This window comes from Phaethon lepturus, unplaced genomic scaffold (assembly GCF_000687285.1).
Source record: "Phaethon lepturus isolate BGI_N335 unplaced genomic scaffold, ASM68728v1 scaffold6892, whole genome shotgun sequence".
Taxonomy (NCBI): Eukaryota; Metazoa; Chordata; class Aves; order Phaethontiformes; family Phaethontidae; genus Phaethon; species Phaethon lepturus.
The window spans coordinates 10177-34904 of NW_010521140.1; the positions used below are offsets into that span (position 1 = coordinate 10177).

At 38.8% G+C, this 24728-nt stretch overlaps 1 protein-coding gene across 1 annotated transcript in view; it reads left to right on the plus strand.

The window, feature by feature from the left end:
* Positions 1–2672: 2672 nt before the first annotated feature.
* Positions 2673–24728, plus strand: part of ABCC1 (ATP-binding cassette, sub-family C (CFTR/MRP), member 1) — a gene marked incomplete at its 5' end in the record, with an annotated part of 41276 nt that continues 19220 nt past the window's right edge. Inside the window, 18 exons of the mRNA XM_010281413.1 lie at positions 2673–2849; positions 3806–3931; positions 5255–5392; positions 6487–6612; positions 9641–9702; positions 10437–10568; positions 11604–11831; positions 12490–12667; positions 13407–13568; positions 14355–14447; positions 15856–16059; positions 18577–18723; positions 19102–19189; positions 20615–20684; positions 21512–21638; positions 22813–22989; positions 24007–24174; positions 24550–24724. Coding sequence (XP_010279715.1) covers positions 2673–2849; positions 3806–3931; positions 5255–5392; positions 6487–6612; positions 9641–9702; positions 10437–10568; positions 11604–11831; positions 12490–12667; positions 13407–13568; positions 14355–14447; positions 15856–16059; positions 18577–18723; positions 19102–19189; positions 20615–20684; positions 21512–21638; positions 22813–22989; positions 24007–24174; positions 24550–24724 — 2578 coding nt within the window. The remainder of the gene's footprint in view (positions 2850–3805; positions 3932–5254; positions 5393–6486; positions 6613–9640; positions 9703–10436; positions 10569–11603; positions 11832–12489; positions 12668–13406; positions 13569–14354; positions 14448–15855; positions 16060–18576; positions 18724–19101; positions 19190–20614; positions 20685–21511; positions 21639–22812; positions 22990–24006; positions 24175–24549; positions 24725–24728) is intronic.

A 24728-nucleotide genomic window follows, 5' to 3' on the forward strand; every position in this document is an offset into this window, starting at 1 on the left:
CTCTTCATGGATTCATTCCTCACCTTTTGTCACCTGACATGAATGTAAAATGGAAGGGGCTTCTGCACCTCACCTGTGTGTAGCCATTTCTCTCTTACAGACAAGAATAGGGTATTTAAGCTAAGCAAATTCCTAATTGATATCAACAGCCTCTGGATCAAATCCTGGAAAAATGTGAAAGAAGAAACGCTGATGTTGCTGTAGATGTTAAATTCTAGCAGTAATCTTGCCCCAAACTGCCCATATGTTCCAACTTTCTGTTCTTAAACCTGAAGTACCGTTACATTGCACTCTCTTGCCTTTAATGTAGACACACCTTCAGATAATTTGCAAATATGAAAGTCAAATGAAAGATTGCACATATTTTTAGAATATCCTCCAGTTAATATGCATAGCAGTCATGCATACAGCACTTCTTTCTTTTATTTAGAGATGTGGCCGTGACGTGCATTACTCGCTCTGTCCTTTCTGGTAATCGCCTGATTCATTTTACAGCAACTTCCTTAAGCAGTGTGTAGATCGTGAAAAATTTAATCAGTAAAATGATGTCAGTGCTCTTGTTTGTTTGTGTGTAAAGCTGATTACATCCTGTAATTTACTTGTGTAAAGTTATTAACTATCTTAATTTGTGAATTGTAAACTGTTCTGCAGAGTCATGAGACTTTTTCTTGGCTGTTGTGCTGGAGTGGAGCAGCTGGGACTTAGAAAGCCAAAAACATTTGTGTGGTGGCTAAATGTAAGGATGACTCAGCTGAAATTTCTGATGATGTTATGCAGTTAGGGAACTTAATAAGCATGTGGCTCGCTCACAGCGTCTCACAGTCGCTGCCTTGTCACGGACAACTTGCATGACCCCTGTGCAGATACACTAAAACATCATTGGGTATTTTTATGCTCTGCCAGTGTTAATTTCCTTGAATTGGCTGTATTAAGTTTGGAGGTTTTTTTTTAACTGATAAAAACGATATGAAGTGAGAAGAATTTTTAGAATGCTGTTGAATTAGAGGAGAAAAATAACAGCTGTGTGTCCTGTGCATACTGTCTTGTATCTAACAGAGCAAGAAGTCCTAGATTGTAACAGAAATTGAGGGGGAAGTGAGGAAGGAAAATATTTTTGTTTCTACATTTTCAAAAGAAGTTATTGTAAAAAAAAAAAAAAACAACCCACAACAACAACAAAAAAAACCCACAACAAAACATCTTAGTATAGAATGGTCAAATTTAAGGGGAAACCTGCTCTTATGATAAAATAAAGGTCTGGTTAGCCTCAAGTTGAAAATTTTTCAAGTTATATCTTCCGTTTCTCTTTAGATCTATTTTCCTTTCTCTGTAATTGTGTTTGAAACTGTTTGATCCTTATTTGTCCTCATCTTCCACTGATTAAAGTGTGGCGATTTTGATCAGTGGGATCTGTTTCCAGCTTTGATGTTGGAACAGAGGGTTCAGGCGCTACAGCTCCTTTTGGTTTTGTTTCCTCACCTATAAAATGTGGATAATGGCACTTATTTCTGTGACCAGCTCAGGCTTTTCTAGAGAAGAAGGATTACTGAGTGCTGTTATGTCCCAGTAGTGCTACTAGTATTCTGTGCAACTGTCTGAAAAAATGCTTTGCAACTGAAAATGACGCTATAGTTAACAAGCATTTGGGCATGAGACTGCTACTCTTGGCTGTGTGGCTTTTAAACAGAAGCCTGTGTACTATGCTTTGGCTGTTGAATACTGCAGTCCATCTGCAGCAGTGATCTCTCTGTATTGCGTCATTCTGTTGGAGAGTCAGAAATCCTACAGCACTTGAGAGGAAATGTCCCTTGTGGTAATTTTACAGCAGAGTCAGTTATTTTAAGGTAGAATTTCCTGCAAGAGATTTCCCTAACTCAAACCAATCATAAGTATGGCATGAAAGTTCATTTTACTAAATAGTCTGCCATTGTAAATAGTCCCTTTACCAGTAATGGCAACGGTGATCACATTTTTATTACTGTGTCAGTTTTGGTTTGATTGTATGGTGATTTATCTTGGTTTTGAGAATTGTGTTGAGAGAAATAGGAAAACGTTGAATTATATTGTTTTACGTCTTCCTCTTGTTGAGTGGGAAACGGGCTGCAAGGGCAAGCCTTTTACTTAGTTCTATGCCCTGTTGTTATGAATTACCAGAAAGTCTCAACGGGGTTTGCTGCAGACAGCTGGGGAGCTGTGAGACGACCTTACAAATAGTGAAGTGATGTTGTCTTGTGCTGTTCGCTTTTACTGTGTGCCAGATAACGTTTCCACACTGAAATTTGGGAATGCAGTGTACCTTAGTATTGATACAGACATGCACAATGGTTATAATAGGAGATAGTTAGCACTGTTGTGTTATTTTCTGCAATGATAATGTGAAAATCCTTGATTAATACTGTTGGAGATTCCAGTATTACATTGGAGTGAGTTATGTGCTATGGTAGCTATCTATAACCAACAAAAGTGATGCTAATGTCATTTTGTGAAAGTTTAAAACTCTGAGCTACAAAAAGTACAACAAAATGAGATACACTATAGAATGGAGCCAGTTTAATACAAGTAGAAATAAATATACAATAAGACATACAGAATAAGGCAGTGGCTAAATTTTTTTTAAATACTGAAGTTCTGTGTTTGATTTTTCTTTAACTTGATCCATTTTACCTCCCCAGGATTGGAATTTGACATGGCACACAGAAAATCCAGACTTCACACAATGTTTTCAGAACACAGTCCCGGTCTGGATTCCTTGCATTTACCTGTGGGTCTGCTTCCCAGTGTACTTCCTATACCTTCGTTGTCATGACAGGGGATACATACAAATGTCAAACCTCAACAAAGCCAAAACGGTATGTGACTTTTTAAAATCAGAACTTACTAAGCTTATCTGGAAGTTTGAATCTATTTTCAGCTATGTTTTAGCACACTATTTTTGTTCAGCATCAATCTTGGCCTGTGAGCATACTTCAGCTGCAACTGACTTCTGTTTGATTTCCAAGCCTTATGTTTTTCCGTTGCCCTTTTATCAGTAGGCTTTCTGAAATTTACTCTGATGTAGGAAAAAAAGCATGCAAATCCTTTGTAAAATGAGTTGGATAAGACTATTTTAAGGCAACTCAATCTTGAGGCCTTTATTTCAATTAAAAAAAAAATTATTATCCTGTCAGCTTCTTAAGTTACACAGCATAGATTTCTAGAGCTGCTGCAGGTGTTCTATTCCACTTCTATTGTGAAATCCATACTTAATGTTTTCTTACCTTTCCCCCCCTGTAGAATAAGTGAAAAGTGTTAAGAATGACTATAATAGCATGGTGTATTGGAGAGTGTTTGTCTCTGCGATCTGTTATTCAGGAGTGAGATTCCCCAGCTTTCTGCTTCATAATACACTGAATTATATGGTACTAAAAATTAGTAAATGTTTTTCTTTTAGTGGGGATCCAGTAGGTAAAGCCAAATTACTGTTCTTTTATGCACGTTGTAGAATTGCCCAAAAGAGATGATCTGATCATAGAATGGTTTGGGTTGGAAGGGACCTTAAAGATCATCTAGTTCCAACCCTGCTGTCATAGGCAGGGACAGCTTCCACTAGACTAGGTTGCTCAAAGCCCTGTCCAACCTGGCCTTGAACACTTCCAAAGATGGGGCATCCACAACTTCTCTGGGCGACCTGTCCCAGTGCCTCACCACCCTCATAGTGAAGAAAATTATGACTCCTCTTGTACTGACACATAACATTTGGTGTTCATGTATATTGCACTGCCTAATCTGTGTGAACTGGTGTATGAAATACACTTTTGTATTGCAGGCTTTGGGCTTAATACTGTGGATAGTCTGCTGGGCAGACCTTTTCTACTCTTTCTGGGAAAGAAGTCAAAATATTTTTCGAGCCCCGTTTTTTCTTGTTAGGCCTACAGTATTGGGTATAACAATGGTAAGTCCTTCTGTTACGGTCTTTGTTCATGCAAAACCTTAAGCAATACCATGCATCTTAGTAGTATTCAGTGTTGTAATTCTTTGAGATGCAGTCTTTACATACAGACTTAATCTGCAGTTGAACTGTGAAATACTGCGAAATGTCTGCTTTCTTCTAATAAAAAAATTAGAACACGTCCGCAACCCAGCTATATTCAGTGCATTGCATATCAGCACACAAGCCAAAGCTAGTTGTCTTGCCTTTTATTTTGGTGGGCTTGAGCTACCATTCATTGTATAGCTTGACTTGAGCATGGCGTGGAGGAGTCAAGTTGAGAGGACTGATTAACCCTAGATAATGCAAATCACACTGAACTTGGTAAAAGGCTGTTGAAGGCATTGCATTATTAACTATCTTAGTACAAACTCAACTGCATGTAACATTCTTCAGTGCATGTTTTCTTTGTTACGTTTGGCATGGTGGAAAGTCTTAAATGCCACATGAGGCACATAGGTGTCCCTGGCTAATTCCTTCTACCTAGATGTGCAAGTATCATCTACTTTCACACCAGCATCTCTGCAGCCACCATTTCAAGGAAAACACCTTGCTATTCATTTATTGTCAGTTGCCTTACATTGATCACAGACTTGGAATGGTAGTGATTAAACATGATACTCAAGGGGGGGATGGCATGTGATGGGACACAACCACCCCAACAGTAATAACAACAACAAAAAAAAACACCAAACCAAAAAGACCAAACAGCCCTGAAACATACTGACAGATGCAAAAGCTGTTAAATAGCTTGTGGTCATTTAATAATGCAATTGTCAAGCTTTTGTCAGGCTGACTGAAAATGCATATTGTAGCAGGCAAGTAAGATTACTAAATTGTACCAGCTTCCTAAAGGACTCTGAAAACACACAAAATACAGAAATAGAGTAATATTTGGTCAGTGTTGTTTGGCGTTGTGGCTTGTATGGAAAGAAATATTTTTATTTTAAAAAGAATTAGTCAGGAAATACTTGGAAAGGATATACTGTTACAATAATTGCATGTTGATTTGTGATGTCAAGCCAGAAATGTAAAGAAATAAAGACTGGCAGCTTTTGATAGTACTTTTGTGTATGTGATCATTTACTTTCTATGTAATACATATTCCTTTTGCCTTTTTTGTCCACTTTCCTATTTAAAAGTATTTTTTAATTACACTTAAAATCTCTGGGAGATACTGGATTTGAAATGTTAAATAAGCACACTTTAACATAGTACCTTGTGTATATGTATAACGTTGTAAAACTTGAAGCTTGTGAATTATACTTTTATCTTATTTGTTCACAGTTGCTTGCCACATTTTTAATACAATATGAAAGAATAAAAGGAGTCCAGTCTTCAGGTGTAATGACGATTTTCTGGCTCATCTCATTGTTATGTGCCACAGTGGTTTTTAGATCCAAAATAATACATGCCTTAAATATGGTAAGTGGTTGCTAGCCTCATTGAGTTGAAAATAATCCCAATTGCTGCAGTAATAGAGTAGCTGGTTGTTAATGATGCCAGTCAGGTCAGTTAATGATCCATCCAGTGTACCTTCATTCCTTGGCTTATAAAAGCAGAACAGGCAAGACTTTAATGGCTTTTGTTTTGAAATGATAGTGAAATTCATAGTGATCTTAACTGTAGCAACAGTTGGTAAGAAAATTGTGCTAGCTGTTCCAGAAAGGGGATGTGTCTGCTTGAGTACAATAAAAGTGTATAATCTTCAATATGAAACTGTTCTGGGGGTTTACGTTGCCTTCCTGTTGATTTTACAGTGGATTTCCTGAAACACTTGGTTTGATAGTAATGTGGTCTCATCTGCTGAGGCAAAATGAAAGTGTACAAGTGAAATATTTTTATGTCAGTCTGCTTTATAGTAAGGCCACCTCAAATACCAGAGTAATTGTGGAGCTGCCTGACGATGGCATATCACATTTATTTCTTGAATTTCAGCTGTTGGAAGTGGGATTTTTACTGATGGGTGTGTGTCCATCTGTCCATGTGCTTTGATTTCTGTGGATTAAGCTTTATGTATCAGTCCCAGTGTAAAAAATGGAAGAACCTCTGGAATTTGAGCGCAACGCAACAAACTGTAATCTAAATTCTGCTCCTTTAATTCTTATTTTCTGTGTGCATGCTAATCAACAAATTTGCTTTGAAAACTCCCTACTACCCACTGCATAAATGCCTTGCTCCTGTAAAGAATATCTTGACTTCAAATTGGGGCATGTTGTGTTGGTACAAACTGTGTCTTAAAGTGAACTTCTGTACAGAAGGAGTTCCTGCTTGTATTTTTATGGCTGTGATTGATTAAAAATAAATGGTATATTTTATCTCCTCCCCCTTCTCTTTAGCTTCCCTTTACCAAAATAGACATTGACTTTAATTTGCATTGGGGTAGGTAGTATAATGTTTATGTAATTTGCAGAATTTACAGTAAGGAGCTGTTTTATATTTAATAGTAACGTGTTGCTTTAAAGAAATTCCTTAAGCCTTCTGATTGGAATATTACCTTCCTATTCCTTCCTTTGTAGGGTGCTGAAGTGGATGCATTTCGTTATGTCACTTTCTGTATCTACTTCATCCTGTTATTTGTACAGCTCCTCCTGTGCTGTTTTCCGGAACGACCACCTTTGTTTTCTGAAACAGTAAACGATCCTGTAAGTGTTCACTCTATACTGCATGCTGAGTATCTTATGTACAATATTCTGTACAATGAGTTATAGGGCCATAGTCTTCCAGCTGCCAACTGATTCAAATCTTGTTGACTTGTTTGCCATAGGGTGTTCTTTCTGCTTTTTAGTTGGTGACGCAGAAGATTAAGACCATAACATGCAAAGCAGGGTGGGCTATATTTAGGAGAAAGAACAAAAATACCATTTCAGTCATTCCTGAATAGCGTTCCTGCAGGTTAAGTCATATGTATTCAGTAGTGCTTCTGGCAACCAGTGGGAAATACTGATTTGAACTGCTATCCTCCTACTCATCTGATACCATTCAGTAGGCAGTAACTCATTGTCCTGGTTTCAGCCAGAGTAGAGTTAATTTTCTTCATAGAAGCTAGCGTGAGGCTATGTTTTGGATTTGGGATGAGAAAATGTTGATAAGGTGCTCATGTTTTGAGCTGTTGCTAAGTAGTCGAGGATAGTCCAGCTTCTCATGCTGGCCTGCAGCGAGCAGGCTGGGGGTGCACGGGAAGCTGGGAGGGGACACAGCTGGGACAGCTGACCCAGGCTGGCCAAAGAGATATTCCCTACCATATAACATCATGCTCAGTATATAAAGCTGGGACAAAGAAGAAGGAAGGTGTGGAGGGACGTTCGGAGTTATGGCATCTGTCTTCCCAAGAAACCATTACGTGTGACGGAGCCCGGCTTCCCTGGAGATGGCTGAACACCTGCCTGCCCATGGGGAGTAGTGAATGAATTCTTTGTCTTGCTTTGCTTGCGTGTGCGGCTTTTGCTTTACCTATTAAACTGTCTTTATCTCAAACCATGAGTTTCCTCACTTTTACTCTTCCGGTTCTCTCCCCTGTCCCACCGTGGGGGAGTGAGTGAGCGGCTGCGTGAGGCTTAGTTGCCAGCTGGGGCTAAACCATGACACTCATAAGGATGTGTATTCCGTTGCTATTGAAGGTGGGGAAGAATCTACACCTGGAAAACTTGTGAATCTGGATAGATGTGTTTGATTTGCATATTTGCCTCTCTTAGTGCCAAGCAAAAATTTAACCAGCTCAACTGCAAGATCAGTTAACGTTAGAGGGTGGTCTGGATGTAGAAACTTAATTTTTTGTAGACATGATAATTTTGCATGTGTTCTTCATTATATGTGCTAGCTATGTGGCATGGATCTAAATGACCTAAGGGATGCTGGATCATTATACTGCTTGCTTAGCCCCAGGTTAGACCTTCTGAGTCACGGTGGAGTGACACGTGTCACTGCCTGGAGTTTAGATGTGCCAAGTTTAGAAACCTCAGTTCTATATTTTTTTTCATAGGGCGTAATTCTGGTTTTATGGATGTTAGGTGGCACTGACTGATGAAGGAAGGTGTGAAATGTATGAGGGGAGAAATAAATGCTGCCTTTCTTACTGTGGAAGAGGTCTGTAACCAGTTGCACTTACTGAATTCCACAAGTTAGCTTCTCCGTCAGTATCCAGTGTGCCAGGGGTGCTCTGCATTACCACTGGCAGACAGTCTGCATGTATATGCCTGGAGGGAAGAGCATACTGCTGAGTTTTTTGGATCCTCTTCGTCTTTGGGTTCTTTTCATCTCATTCAGGAGTGAAGTGTATTTGACAGGATACTGTAGATTTATGGAAAACTTCTTTTCTGCTTTGATCGTGGTTACAATAATTACAAGGTGCTTCCAGACCACAGTGGTTTGTTTCTGTGTTCTGAGTATTTCTAGGAGTGTCTCTAGGAAACGGAGCAGACTTCAAATTTTAACCTTTTTTTTTTAATGAGTGGTGTGTTTGTTGAATATTATGATGGGGAAGAGAACAAAGCAAGTCATGTTAGTCAGTGTTAAATTCTGCTTTATTCCCTTCTGCCAAGCATTTCCAAACCAGAAATGTTTGTAAATCTTGAGTAAAATCTTGCTGTATGTTTATTTAAGCCAAAAAACTGCAATGAAATTTCTGAGATGCTGATGTATATATAAGTCAAGCAATGTGTGTTGTCTCTTGTTTTTACTTACATTGCACAAGTCCAGACTTGTTGCAACTTGTCTTCATTCGATCTGGCATGAATGTCAGTAGAATTAATAGTTCTTTGTGTCATAACTATTTAATTTTATCAAAAATAGTATTATTTTAACAGTAATCCAATATGTTTTAATGCTTTGTGCAAATTAAGTCCAGGTTTTGGTAGCACAAGATCTAGTTGACTCTCATTTCCACCTGCAAGTAAAAGTATAAAGGAAAAACTAATATACAGCATTTTATGCAAAGTTGAGAATATTTTGAAATTTTGTTGAAGTTGAAAGTATTCCCTCTGTTTGCTGAAGTAGAAGTCGTGAAATTCTTCCAGCCTTCCTTGCTGCTGTTTTAATCCAACCAGATTAGGAGAGGATGTTAACCAGAAGAGTAGGTAAAACAGGCAGCTGTTGTGCTGGATGTAGCACAGGGGCTAGCTGTGTACCTTTATGGATACTAAGTTTCCTTAGCTTATTGATGAATAAGATGCAGGGTTTTTAAGGGCTGTTTTGGGATGCTTTTATGTAGTTTACCAATTTTTTTCCATTTGTGCATGTTTGGGTTTTTTCCCTAGCATTTAACTGCTAGAACAGTAGAACTGAATTAGTTTATGACTAACTCTACCCAATCAACATATTTATGCTCTCATATAGTAGCATACCTTGCATTATATATAGGTAGGCACTGATCGTGACATTTTGAGAGATTGTCTGGCCTGCACTGTCTTATAAAATTCCCTCAACTATTTGATGCGTTGCTGATATGGAGCACTGCTATTACTGTGTCCCAGTGGGCTGGTCTGCTGACAGCCCTGAAGCTGTGCCTGTGTTTTCTGAACAAGCTCTCAACAGCATAAATTACAAGTTTAGCAATGTGAAAAAAAATACTATAAACAAAAGGAATTTCAAAAGCATCTGTTCTACTTGATTTATTTCTTTTGGCCCTGTATCAGTCACTTCGTGTGTGGATTGATTTCTTTTTCTCTCCTTTAGAATCCATGTCCAGAGTTCAGTGCTTCTTTCCTCTCCAGAATCACATTCTGGTGGATCACTGGGTAAGATCAAGATGATGCATAAACACCAGTTCGAGTTAGATGGCATTTTAGAATCCTGCTTTCAGAGTTAATTAGCAATAATCATGCAATAATAACTTTGGTTGTTTTGGTTGCTTGTTTTGTAGATTAACTTGATTCCCCCCCCGTTTTATTAATCTTTTTTACTTCCTTTGTGGGGTCTTTGTAATTTTAAATTTTGCCAGTATATATTTAGTATGTTTGCTGAAAGAAGATAATAAAAGCATTTTCTTTGGGAAATGTAAGAAAGTAGAAATAGTCTGCTGTATTTAGAAGCTAAGACATTCAAAACTATTAGCTCTTTTTGTCCAACAGGTTATTTTTTTCATTAACTTAGCTTTAGTTATGCTGTATAATTTGATCACAACACATGTTCTTGTGAGTTAAAACACAGAAACATGTGAAATAATATTGGTGTATAGTTGTGGTTGGTACTTAGAGTTCCAACAGAAAGCTAGATGAAAGGAATTGCTTTGTAAAATTAAAGGCTAATAAAGAGGCATGGGAATATTAATTGCCTGTCTGATTTTCAAATGAGATCACTTCACCCTTTCTTTTATTTTACCTGAAATTTGAATTCAGTGGCATATCCTGGATGCTTAGATGTTTTGGTGTCTAATTCTCACAGTAAAGGCAGAAGGGGGGTGTGTGTACACACACACACACCCCCCTCTCTAGTGTTCTTAAATATATAGTGCTGATTCTTTCTAATACAGGTTGATGGTTCAGGGTTATCGGAGACCTTTGGAAGCCAAGGATTTGTGGTCATTAAATAAAGAGGACAAATCAGAGGAGATAGTGCCAGGTTTGGCTCGAAACTGGGCAAAAGAGTGGGCAAAGACCAAGAGGTAAGTTCAGTTACCCCAGCTGTCAGTTCTTCCAAGATGTGGAGGTTCAAAAACTCAAGTTACTCAGCCTCTACTTAGAGGTGTTCGTCATATGTTACCAAGACTGCTTTTGTAAGGCCTAGCTGGCAGCTCTGTATCTGTCCTTAAGTGCATGCAAAGCAGGAACCAAGTAGGCTGTTGCATGTTGTCTTTATGAAGAGCTGCATCAAGTTGCCCTTAGTCTTTCATGATCCAAAGCTGGTTATTGTTACATTTGATGTGTGGTTTTTCCCTGTGGAGGAAATATTTTCACACAGTCAAACTTTAGTCACGAAATTTAGGAGCTTGGGCTTGCTCTATAGTTAGTGAAGCTTCAGATGGGCAGTTCAGAGTGTAGAAGAGAGAAGCTTATTTCTTTCCTTTGACTATATAGGGATCCTGGGCACCTAAGCCAGGTGACTCATTACAAAGACTGTATGCCTGCAGTTTCCATCCTACTTTCATCATCCGTTACTGCAGCAAGTAGAACTACCTTTTCATTGAAGGAAAATTGCTTGCTTGCTTATGCAGTGTATTTTTACATAGAACTTGTCCTCAGAAGTTGGGAAGTATGTAGTTTGGCATAAGCCAGATGTATGAAATGAATGTGTTCAGTCCGTTGGGAACGATTTGGCATAAATCTGACTGCAGTCTTTTAACACTGGTGGTACAGTGAGGCCTTGATTTTGATGAAGGTTCAGCATACTGGGTTCTAGGATAATGATGTCCTTTGCTCTTTAAGTTTAACACAGGTTATGGCCCTATTCCTCATTACCCAGGGCAGACTTATAGGAGAGATTCAATGGGAATGTTACCTATCCCTACAAAAATGACCATTTCTGAATGGCCAGTTCATTTAGCTATGGTTGTATGATTAAAAAGATGTTTGACAGTAAAATCCAGTTAAACTACTAAGGGCAATAAAGAGCTTATACATATCATTTGTATACTGTGCATTTTTTCCAGTTGGCTTTATGCTTGAATAAAGACTACATTATATACCTACTCTTATTTCAGGCAGCCATTAAACATGTTATATTCGCCCAAAAAGCAGCAAAAATCAAGCGACTCAAATGGTGATGTGACAGAAGAGGCTGAAGCTTTGATTCTAAAACCATCTCAGAAGAGCTCTGAAGCATCTTTATTCAAGGTGCTATATAAAACCTTTGGACCCTATTTTCTCATGAGCTTCCTGTTCAAAGCTGCACATGATCTCTTGATGTTTGCAGGCCCAGAAATTCTGAAGTAAGACCTATATACTTTATTATTGTATTAAAAATATGTGGACAGAATTTAAAACACACTGGTATTTCCCTCGCCAAGCTGCTTGCCTTCAGTTGGTTTAGTGGGGGAGAGTTGTCATGCAAATTAGAGACCATGCACACAGATGATTTTGGTCCACTGGTTTTCAAATTGTAACATCATGCATTAATCGTTTGACTTTTTATGTTCCTTTCCAACACTAGGAAGGCCAGGCAGGAACATAATTCAACAATAGCAAGAGAGTTTATTTAATTCTAACCTGTAGTGATTGTGGGACTACAAGTCACAGTATGTGAAGCAACAGAGAGCTAAGGGGGTAGGAGGAGTTGTATTGCTTTAAGGTGAGAAGTAAAACAACTGTAAGCGGTTGTATTTTAGCTGGAGGGAATACGAGACTTTTTAGTGTAGTTCCAAGAGAATGCTGTACATGCAAGGTATGTGATACTTTGTTTTGTAGTAGTACATTGTTAGTAGGAGGGAGTAATGTGTGCTAGTATAAAATGATCTCTAGTTTCTAAGTTAAGTTTGGTACCTTGGGTGCTTGCATGACTCACATAATGTCTAGAATAATCTAAGGTTGTAACCTTGATGTTTCATTTTTATTTGCATATATTAAGAGAACCAATTCCTCTCTCCACAGATTGCTGATCAACTTTGTAAATAACAAAGCTGCCCCAAACTGGCAAGGCTACTTTTACACAGGGCTGCTGTTTGTTTGTGCCTGTCTTCAGACACTGATTCTTCACCAGTATTTTCATATTTGCTTTGTAACTGGAATGAGGCTCAAAACAGCTATTGTTGGTGTAATTTATCGAAAGGTAGGTGTTTCTTTAAATATATGACAAAACTTCTCAGCGGCTGTGTGAATACATTGCTTGAGTCTGAATAGTTAAAGTAGTTAGGGGACTCTGGTAGGCTGATTCCTAACTCTTAATAGAAATAAGAGAGTATCTAATTTATAAACAACAGCCTTTTAACATAGAGCAATTTTCTAATTTGCTAGTTAAAGTTCAGGCACCTTCTTCCCACTGCCAAACAAGAAACCTTGTCTTGTTTAGACTTTTGAAACTGCTGGGTTTGAAACTGCTTCAGTTTGTGCAGAAATTAAGATGTGTCTACATTTACAGCTTCATTTGGGACTTAGCAGCACTACCACCTCATCTTGGAATAAGCTGGAACATTTTAAAGCTGCGGACTGATTGCTCTGTGTGAGAAAAATGTGTGACCAGAAGTGAAGATTCCACTTCTTACACTAAAAAACAAAACAACAAAAGAGCAATACCCCCCCAAGCAATAAAAGCACCAACTGACCCTAAACCCAAAGACTGCTTGTTGTCTTTAATTCTCTAATAGTTTAAACCCAACTCCTTGCTTCAAACTATACAATTTGTATTTTTTAAGATGTGCAGGGTAAACGGAATATGAAGCAGGGGGAGGATTGCTTGTAGTTTTAAAAACGAAGCTCTGTGAAGCAATTGAATTCTGTGGAGAAAATACAGATCAGTTAGTCTTCCTTCATGTTGCCTTAATTGTTTTTCATTTTTAATCTGCACCTAGGCACTTGTTATCACAAATTCTGCTAGGAAGACTTCTACTGTGGGTGAGATTGTGAATCTAATGTCTGTGGATGCTCAGAGATTCATGGACTTGGCTACCTATATAAACATGATTTGGTCTGCACCTCTCCAGGTGATATTAGCACTATACTTACTGTGGCAGGTGAGTATTGTGTGTTGTTTCCTGTTTTGACTTTGGAAGTGTGCTGCTTCCTATGGTCATGACTATAGACAGCTGTTGTTCAGACCACTGGAGGGTTTACAGCAGTGTGGAGAAAATGCTGTTTGTTTAGAAGCCATTCAGAGCTGCTTCTGTCACTGTCAAGAAGGAAGGCAGGAGGTGCTTAGTTTGCACATCTGAGAGCCTGTGGGGAGGATACAGATGGGAGCTACTATTCTTTGGGGGACAGCAGCACCTATAGTATCTCATTTGTCACTTGATTTAAAGAAGAGTGTTGTTGGTGCTGCAGTCTAAGAGTCACCATATGAGGCGTTTGCTATTTCTAGTCCAGACAGTCACCAGTGTGACTCTTCCTGGTTCTCGCTGTCAATCAGAAAGGTAATGAAATTCCCCAAGAAGTCTGTTACTCCCTGTGTGGGTGTCTACTTCAGAAGAACAGACAAACCAGCAAAAACTGGAAAACATTAAAAGATCTCTGTGTGTATAGAGATAGATAGATGTGTGTGTATATATACACACCTCTCTGTATGGGGGCTATATATATGTATGTTTGTTTCAAAAATCAAAGCACATAAATATCAACCCAAGCCCCTACTTGATCCTCCTCTTCTTCCCCCAAGCTGTTCTTGAAAAGAGAAGATGATGTTGAAAACCTGTTTCAGAATGCTTTTCTGTAGCACATACAGTGGTTTGACCCAAGATTTAAAAAAATGAATTTGAATAATTTTTATATATATTATGTAATGTTTATAATCAAGTACTTTTCAGAATTTAGGTCCTTCAGTGCTGGCAGGTGTGGCTGTCATGATCCTTCTGGTTCCGATAAATGCTGTGATGGCAATGAAGACAAAAACCTATCAGGTTAGAACCTCTGTGTATGTGAGAGAGTGCTTTTAAGAAATGTGTTCTGTTCTTTGACTTGTTCCTGAGGTTTGTCCTTCTAAATTTTTCTCCCCCCTTCTATTTATCCCTTAAAAAAGGAAAGGGAAAGAAAGGTCAGAGGTGTTGTGTATGCAGAATAAACAAACTCATGTATTTTTCAGCCTTACAGTGTATCTGTACATAGTGGTCTAAAAATTTTGCAGTAGTTAAGACCAAGGTAGCAGGTTAGCCAGCTTTATGAAATGCCTGATGATTGGATTGGAATTAGTTTAGTTTTTAACTTGCCTAAGAACTAAAGTGCAAACATAAACTACTGTCTGTCTAATGAACCTTAATGAGTGAAATACATTTCCAGGATGGTGGTTCCAGTGATTGGGGGTGAGGGGGTATGTGGTTTGTTCTTGGTGGGGGGGAAGGTTGGTTGTGTGTGGTGGTTTTTTTTTTTCTTTTTTTTTTTTGGAAGGGTGAGGAGGAAGAAGTCTTAGTTGTTGGCTGTTCTTGATCCCTAGTTGACTTTAAATAAAGGGGATCAGTTTGTTACAGAGAGTGCACATACGTAAATGTAGACTCAAACTTGCATGTTTTCTCTTGCAAAAACTACTTCCACCAGCCTCACCATGTGCTTTCTGGTACGGGCTTTGCTACTAACTGAATTTGCCAAATGTCAGAGGAGACTGATGTATTTAAATAAATAAAGGTTTCATTTAAATGAAACCTTTCAGCGCTCAGACGTTCATCAAAATATACCACAGCATTTGTTTCCTACATGGGGGAAGTAGGGATATATAGCCTGTCACAGCCACACTGCCACTGGTAACAGCTGTCTGGGATAGGTGTCCTGGTGTAGTCTACTAACTCTGCCTAGTGCCGAGTCAGAACTCAGCTTTGCATTGCCCTCATTAAAATATTTTATGAAGATGGAAACTTCTGAAGAATGGACTTTCTTGTTATGGCTGAACAGAAAGCTTTTTGCCTTAGTGCACCATCAGAAAGCCATTGATAGTGATGAAAATGAAGCAAAACCGAATTTGATCTCAGGTTAGGTGCAAACTACCCATCACTGAAGCTTGACTATAGTGGCTTATTGTACGTAGGAGGAACCAGGGCTCCCTGATGCAGGGTTAATCCCACTTAAACCAGTGCCACGGTTGTTTTGATCTTGGTTTGGATTTTTACTTGTATGAAGCATTCTTTTAATTGGTTTAAAACATCTTAATTCTGCATATTTGTTTGTTCAGATAGCATCTCAGATTTCCTGCTTGGGAAGCTAGTAAGCTTTTGATGATAATGAGGTAAATTTTGCCATTGCAAAATACAAAGCTCAGAACTTTGTGGGTCTGCCAAGTATTGTGCTCTGCTAATTATTTTTTTGCAATGTTGTTTTTAGGTAGCTCAAATGAAGAGCAAAGACAACAGAATTAAGCTGATGAATGAAATTCTCAATGGGATTAAAGTTCTGAAACTTTATGCTTGGGAATTAGCCTTCAGAGAGAAGGTATTAGAGATCAGACAGAAAGAACTCAAAGTCCTAAAAAAATCTGCTTACCTTGCTGCAATGGCAACCTTCACTTGGGTTTGTGCTCCTTTTTTGGTAAGTGAAACAAATCGAGAAGTCTGCTCTCCACTTTGGGACCATGTTTTTCTAAGGAACACTTGAGAACTTGTTTTGGGTTTTTTTGAGTGGAAGTCAGAATGCTCTCCACAGTGGTGGGAAATTGAACATTTATGTCTCTACTTCTCTATGCAAAGGCACTACTGTTTTCTTTGAAACTTAGTGATGTACAAGTTTAGACGTATTCTAGAAGTTAACGGCCCAATTACTTAAAAACCTCCTCTGTTCATCTCTATTTTTGGTAGTGTACTCGAGGAGCGTAAGATTAAATGTACTGTCAGAGTTTACTAATGTGCACAAGTACCCTCTGGGTGCTAGCTGTGGCTGACAGAATAAAAATTTCCTTATTTCAGCATCTTTCTGAGAGCAGCAGGTTCTTGGATAAGAGTCGTTGGTCGAATGGGATATTGTGCACCAGGTGTACCTCTGGCCTGGGTTCTATAACAGAATCTGTTTAAGGAACAATGTGGAGAGGTAAAGCCATTGCGTACCCTGGGATTGCTTTAAATTTCTATTTAAAAATTTTTTTTTTTGATATGTGAAACATCCCCACTGTGTTTGTGGTTAGCTTACATTTAAACTAATAAAAGAGAGAGAAAGGTGAGATCACATCAAAATTGCTTCAGACCCTATCAGAACAAGGGGCCATTGCTCTTCTCTGCAGAAGCAAATAAAAGCCATGACTACATTAGGATAAAATATGTGCTGTTCCAGTTGAAGGTGTTAAAGTGTACTTTCCAGTCTCATATTCCTTCCCCACAAACATTTTTAGTGTTTACATTATGTTTTGGGCATGATGAAAGGCAGAAGCAGCAGTGCCCTGGGTAGGAAACATCAGCTGCATTCTTAAGTGAATGCTTTTCTAAAAGAAGTCTGAGATTTGGTTTTAATATAAATACATTATTAAATTAAGCTTCTAAATAAAACTCTGCAGGTGGACTCCTTAATGCTGTTCTGTGGAGTCTAAGACAAATTCCCCTAAGGAGTAGCTGTGTTTCAGCGTATGTTGTAAATGTGTGGCAATGGTCCTACACCTTAGGGCGTTTGCCACTGGGCTGTACCGATTCTGCCTCAAAGTGTAAGGCTGCTGTTTAACATCCTGTTTCTCGTATTTTTGTTCTTCTGTACTTCTGATAAAAGAATTATTGCAAGTGCTTACTTGAAAGCACTTTTGACATGCAAAATTGTGTTTCTTCTACTCTTTATTCTGTTTCCATGGCCAGGGCTCTTTAAAACATTGTTTAATAATGGTGTCAGGAAACTATTCATTTTGCAGTACCTCCCCTACTGCTATGTGTGCTGATAAGGGCGTATTTCAGACTAATTGCTGGTAACACAAGAGTGCAGACATGCTGCTTGTGAGGTTATTCTTTGGACCCTGTCTTGTTTTTGATCTCTGTGGGAGGGCTTTCTCCCTGGGGTATGGTTGTCCAAACTAAGGATTGTACAAACAAGCCACTGTACCAGGCACAGCTGAGTCAGCTGCTGTATGAAGAACGATCCCATCTGTACAGCAGTCAGATTTTTTTAACAGAAGTACTGATGTCTTCAATAGATGCTGTGCTTAGATGAGACTGTTCCTTGGGCATTTGAGCTAATTGTTTCAAGTCTTGTGGGAGGGGGAATGCCAAAGGTTAGCCTACCTTGATTTCTTGTTTTAAGTGATAGTCTGTGGGAAAGAGTATTGAAAGAGTTGCTGGATCTTGTGATATACTGAGGTATGAGTGTTGTTACCATGGAAGAAAACACTGAAGGGAAGCAATCTGAAAGTGAACATTTGGTTTTACTTGGTTTACTTTAATTTTGCTATAACATAATCAACACATTTAAAAAAATGTAGACAAGTATATGGATTTTTAATTTTTTTTATACCTTATGATTTATGAGAACAATGGTTCACTGTCATTTTTCTTGCTGAGTATGGATCTTAAGATTTTCTGTTGTGAACTGTTTAGGTACTGTAAGGCTTCATCTTTGTAATGCAGTAACATTTCAAGTTTCTTGCAAAACAATCTGTCCATGATAAAGTGGGCTGTACTTGGAAATCTAGGGTTGTGGTAGTCTCTACAAAATATACAGTGGGATAACATTGATGTATTTCTAACTTTTCTGTCTATATATGTTACCGATCCAGTGTCTGGTACTGTGTGCGCAATGTCTTAAAACTGAGAAAGAGCGGCAAGAAACACTTGTGATCATTTATCTCCTTCCCTTCTCCTGCAGTGTGACCACAAATAAGCCTGGGACATTTGTGCTTTCACTCTTGCTATGTGAAAAAAAGTGAGCACTTGACAGCTTTCCGAGAGGAGCCATCAACTTCTTTTTACAACAATGGATTTAAATCAAATGTTTGCTTTGCAAAAAGCTTACCAGGAACAAGAAAGCTACCAGCACGTTGCTCTTGCATTTGTAGAACTCTGATTCCAGTTGTCAGACTCCTGAGTTAATGGCTTTTAAAAATGCTACCCTAACTGTAACCATTACACTTTGTTTCAGGTTGCCTTGTCGACGTTTGCTGTGTATGTCACAATAGACAAGAACAACATCTTGGATGCTCAGAAGGCATTTGTTTCCCTAGCATTGTTCAACATCCTCAGGTTCCCATTGAACATGCTTCCTATGGTTATCAGCAGCATAGTAGAAGTAAGACTTCAGTCATTAACAGGTGTTTCTGTGTACAAGTAGCCACTGGGTGGAAAGATTACGTTCCTGTGCTTAGAGAATGTCCACTGGTGAAATTCAGCCACCCCAGAAAGGGAGCTTTGCATTTCCTGAGTGTTAAGTGCTATGCAAGCAAAATTATCAGTCCCAGTTAATGGTGGATGGGTGTTCCTGGAATACCGGTATTTCTAATGGTTTAGGAAGTCCGAGTTTGATGGATATCCAAGAAACTATGCAATGGGTTTAAGGAGGGATTTAGGAGTGCATAATAATGATGTAATGTACATGTGATGCAAAACAACAAGCTCTTAAATGTAATGAGCAGAGTATAAGATAGTTTTGCATCCCTTTTCCATGCAGGCCAGTGTCTCCTTGAAGCGCCTTAGGGTGTTCCTGTCTCATGAAGAGTTAGATCCAGACAGCATAATCAGGGGTCCCATCACAGAGGGTGAGTTTCTTTTCCTGTTGAAAATCAGTGCATCTAGGTTTTGGGTGGCTTTGCAGCATCTCTTTTGCTTTATGTAACAAATCTACTGCATTTTGGTGGATTTCACTGATAAATTTTAGCCAGAAAGTAGAGAAAGGGAGTTTGTAAAATGGAAATGTAACATAAAGTTTCTACTACCATCTCCGGTAGTTTCTTTCCTCTCCTGAGCTCCTGTGTCCAAACCACAGAATGGCTGCATCCAGACACGGATGGTCATTTTGAAAAGTACTTGTTAGACTGTTGCAAGTGTAGCCATTTGAAATGTGTAGACAGTTAACGATGATTAATGCTGTGCCAAACCCCAGCATTTTGGAGAAGAACAATCATGTAATACTTCAGCACCCTTGAAGGAGAACGGAGAAGTCCCAGTTCTGCTAAATGTCTGTACTTTCTGTTTTGTGCGAAGAGCTCACTCACACTGTATCCAGTGTTGCTGGTCCGCTTATATAGAGCCGTTTAGGAGATAGATAAGCATGAAGGCAGATTTTTCTTGCAAAACAAAAATTGACTTTAACTACGTCAGTCATTTCTAAATGAATTTTCTTACTTCCTTTTTACAAAGATAGTGAAATCCCCATCACTCCCTGTCGTGGTTAGCTGAGCTCTGTATCATTTTAGTCACTTGGCTTTCCGGTAAGCAGTCATCTGCAGTATTTTTTTTTTTTTCTCTCAATCTTCCTTTTGGCAATATCTTCCCCTATTTCTCAGCTGATAACCATGAATACATTGCTCACATCTTTAGTGTGGGGGTTTTTTTGTTTTTTTTTTTTTTTCTTGTCCATAATGGGTTGTACTTGCATACTAATGTAAATATTTACCTAGGCTAAGTATTTATTGCATACTTGGTTGAACTGGAGTGGTATATTTTGAGTTGTGGCTGTAAAAATCTACAGATGCCGGTACCATGCGGCATTTCACTGAACAGTATTTTTGGTCCAAGTTATTTTATGTGTTAGTTAGTAGATTTATTTTCCCCTATTGTTCTTGTAGTAACTTGGCTTTGCACACGGAATTCTCAGTTTAGCTGATGCTTCCACTGAAGCACGAGTCAGATTGAAGCTGCTAGTTTCTTGAACTGAGTTTGCAGTGCAGTAGTGGAGTTTCTGGATAAAGGAGGATGCAACTGAGTAAGTCAGGATCTTTGTATAGTTGACAGTAACCTCCTGGGTACTGAGTAAGTGTAACCTCAGAACCTCTGCTGTCTTGATAATTCAGTAAAAGCAGAACAGAAACTTTTGGTAAGCAGTGGGGGGTTTGTTCTGCTGGAAAAGTAGCTGTATATCTCTGCCTGTGTGTGCTTAGATTGACTTCTGTGGCAAGATCCAGAGCATACAATTTAGCTGCTTGCATTCGCACTTTTATAAATATGAATTCTCTATTTGTCAGCTGAAGGAAGCATTGTTGTAAAGAATGCAACGTTCAGCTGGTCCAAAAATGATCCTCCTTCACTGAACAGGTAAGAATTGGTACCCTTCATTCTGCTCCATAAACTTGCTGCATCATAAACGACTTTGAATTATAAAACCTATATGCAGAAGAGTTTGTTGCCTTAAATAACAAATAACATTTGTTCTGTATCTTTTTTTTTTTTAAACCACGGACTTAATGAACTAGAGGAATTCACAAAGTATGTTGTGTGTATGGAATGCATAAAGGGGAGTGTAGCGGGGGGAGAGAAAGCCTCAGAGATGTCAAGCTCTTGCTATGTCCTGCAGATGGGATGAGCTCCATCTAGAGGATGCAGCTAGAATAGCCCCTTGTAATTATCCCCGTCCCTCAAGTTTTCACTATGTCCTCAGGGTTTTCCTTTTAAAATCTTATTTTTGATAAACTGTAGCCATCCTTGATTCCCATGCTGGAGAAAATAAGTGAGGAATCTTGCACGTGGTATGACTAACAAAGTAACTGGGGTGATGCAGCTACAAGTGCCCTGTCCCCTTAATTTTGGCTGCTCTTTCTTGGGCCGGGATGCTGTTTGGGAGGCATCCATTGATATTTACATTTGTGTTCACAGAATATTTGAGAGAAATACTGGACAGGTTGTGTCACAGTGTGGTTTTTTTCCTTTCCCTTTTGACTAATTGCATTTTAAGATGCTATGTCCTAAGTATAAGAAGAGCTGGGTGCTTTTTGCATGAGAGATTTGCATTTTCAAACAGTTAAAGCTTCTGTGCTATGTCACCATTTGCAGTGGGTGTTCACATAGCATCTAGTTTTATATGGGCTGTGTAACTACTGGGATGGGCCAGCGAGCAAGACTGAATTATGTGCACTTTATTTCAGCATTAATTTCACTGTTCCTGAAGGCTCCTTGGTAGCTGTTGTTGGTCAAGTTGGCTGTGGAAAATCTTCATTGCTGTCTGCATTACTGGGGGAGATGGACAAAAAGGAAGGCTACGTGGTTGTCAAGGTGTGATGTGTCTCCAGAATTGTTCAGCTATTTGTGGGTATTGCCAGAGGGATTCTAGATTTCCAAGTGATGTGAAGAGGGGAAGAGACAGCCTTTCAAATGAATGCGTTTTTTAGCCTCGTTTCCTGGCAAGCCACATGTATGCCTTAGCCTGTACTCTGTGTAATTGCCTCCTAAGTCTCGACACAACTTCTAAATTTGTTGGTTTCAGATTTACCCAAATAGACAGAATGACGGAGGTCTCAAAGATAAGTGTTCTGGTGAGTCTTGTTGGCAGCCAGGTATGAGGTGGGGAGACTCTATTATACATACGCCAGCCTGAGGAAGGGCGGTATTGGTTTGTACCTTCTTAGACATCAGAAAATTGCAAGGAGAGAGATACCCAAACATGGGAAAAGCTGCTGCTGTATTTTGTACTTTCTTAGATGTCAGAGTTGCATAGAACTTGCAGAGGAAAAATGACCTTGGAAGTAAGTAAATAACTAAGTAAAAAGTCCTTGTTTTGGATTTTGCTGCTGCTGTAATGTATGGAAAGAGAATTATTTTAAGAGCAAAACAAATTATGTTGCATTTAAAAGAATGCACATTTGGTCACCTCTAAAATTGTTCTGGAAAAATAAAGTAGGTGAGATCCGAGTCACTGGTGATTTGTGCAGAAAGAGAAGGCAGGCTAATCTTCAAAGCAAAATACTTTGCAGTAGCTCAATCTCTTCCTTTGAAGTGGGTTTTATATAATAACTGCTTCCCCTGCTTTCTGCAGAAATCTCTTGGCAGGGATGCATTTGTTAAAGACTTGCATTCCAGATTAAATTGTTGTATGCAGAACATAATTTCTAACTATATGAAAGAACTAACGACTTTTGACACTCAATAATTGTGCAAACGTATTCTCTAAACAAATGTTTACTTCAAGTTTACGTTGGGAATCATATTTTATTTGCAGTCCTTTATTTTCCACCAACACACTTTGTTACATTCACTTGTAAAGAGGATTGTAAAAATAACGTTTTGGAGGAGGCAGTAGCCTAAGAACTACTTTGTGTAGTTTACATGACCATAGGCAATTTGTGAGGTGATTTAGCACTGCCTGCCTCACAAAGCACAGCAGGGCTTTGACTTTGTGTTCAGACTTTCAGTCTAAAGTACTGAATAAGGAACTTTTATTTTTCTACAGGGCTCAGTAGCATACGTTCCTCAGCAAGCCTGGGTCCAAAACGCAACTCTGGAAGATAACATTATCTTTGGAAGGGAGATGAATGAGAGTCGGTACAAGCGTGTGATTGAGGCTTGTGCACTGCTACCTGATATAGAGATTCTTCCTACGGGTGACAAAACAGAAATAGGAGAAAAGGTATTTAAATACTCACTTGATCATAACAGTGCTATTGCTTGAAGTCATACGGCCTTTTATTCTACTTTATCTTAAAGTTGTATTGAATTTAAAACATTCAGAGTAGAGATCCTCTAGAATAAGAGGCAAATTTGAACAGTAGGTTTTCCTTGTCTTTAAGCCTCAAGGGGAGGAAACCTGTCCTCAATTACAAATGCAAAAGCATCTTTGCAATGACAGTTTTTAATTGTCTCTACATTGCCATGGTCATAGAGCAGAAAAATGGAGACAGGAAGAGAAGAATCTTCTGAACACTTCGGTTTCATTTAAAAGAAGCAAATGCCCCCCCCAGCCCTCCCCAACCCCCCAAAATAAACTACAAAAACAACCACCACCCCAAAACTGGCCCTTGGTCGCAAAGGTGCGTGTGGTGTAGGATTTAGAAACTTGCATAGATGTTGCAGCGCTTTGCTATGGAAGCAGGAGTGGGTGGCCAGCAGGGTATGTGTATGTAACCTGCTTGGTGTTCTGCTAAGCCCATGCTCTCCAGAAGGCAGGGTTACGTGCTCTGCCCGCTGGCTAGTTCTAGCTGCCAGCCCCAGATTCAGTGAAGGGTATAGTTTTATCTTCCTTACTGGTCAGCAAGCCAAGCAAATTGTAGAGTGTGAACAGAATTTGTTTATTAAACCAGAGGTAGCACTGCAGACATACAGCTGAGAAGAAAAGTAGCCTCTGAATGTACAGTTACGTAGGTCAGTCTGGCTTAATTGTTTTACCAGACTAGCAAACAGGTTTTTTTTTTGACTAGCCCCTCACTGACAGCAAGAACTTAATAGACATGCTTTCTTCTAAGAGGATTTTGACTGTGATTGCTTATGCTGTTGTGGTAGCGAAATTATTTGTGATGGAGATCTGTTTCATACAATGCTGAAATTTCTCTAGTTTGTATAAACCACCTATGACTTGTCTTGCTACATTTTGTGAAAGATACATCTTTTTCAGCTGTAAATAAAGGATCATATTTTCTTGTTTCCCCAGGGTGTGAATTTGTCTGGAGGACAGAAACAGCGAGTCAGTCTTGCTCGGGCAGTTTATTGTAATGCAGATGTCTATTTATTTGACGATCCTTTATCAGCTGTTGATGCCCACGTTGGGAAGCATATTTTTGAAAAAGTTATTGGACCAAAAGGAATCCTGAAAAATAAAGTATGTCATAAGATACTTGTCTCTGGAGAATGATTTGTTTTTCTTTGAGTTAAAATGATTCCAAGTTTTTCAAGTTGCATATTCAGACTTTAGTTTCAAACATCTGAAAAATGAAAGGATACTTCTGAGATTTTTAGAAGACTTTTATAAAACACTGAGGTTTTTATAAAGAAATGTGCTTTGGTTTCTGTAAATCAAAATTTTGATGGAAAAATCAAGACAAGGACAGTATTTTTTTCTCAAAAATGCTGCGTGCCTGTCTATAGCTATTGCTGTATTATAGACACAATTGAAGAAGCAAGAGCAGTAGTTAAACCATTGTATTTACTAACTTGAGATGTTAGAAAAACTTTTTTTTTTTCTTTCGCTATTTAGACAAGGGTTTTGGTAACCCATGCAATCAACTATCTGCCTCAAATGGATACAATTCTGGTAATGACTGATGGAGAAATCTCCGAGACGGGCTCCTATCAGGAGCTGCTGAAGCAAGATGGGGCTTTTGCCGAATTTCTTCGTACATATGCTAATGCTGAACAAAGTGTGGAGAAGAGCGG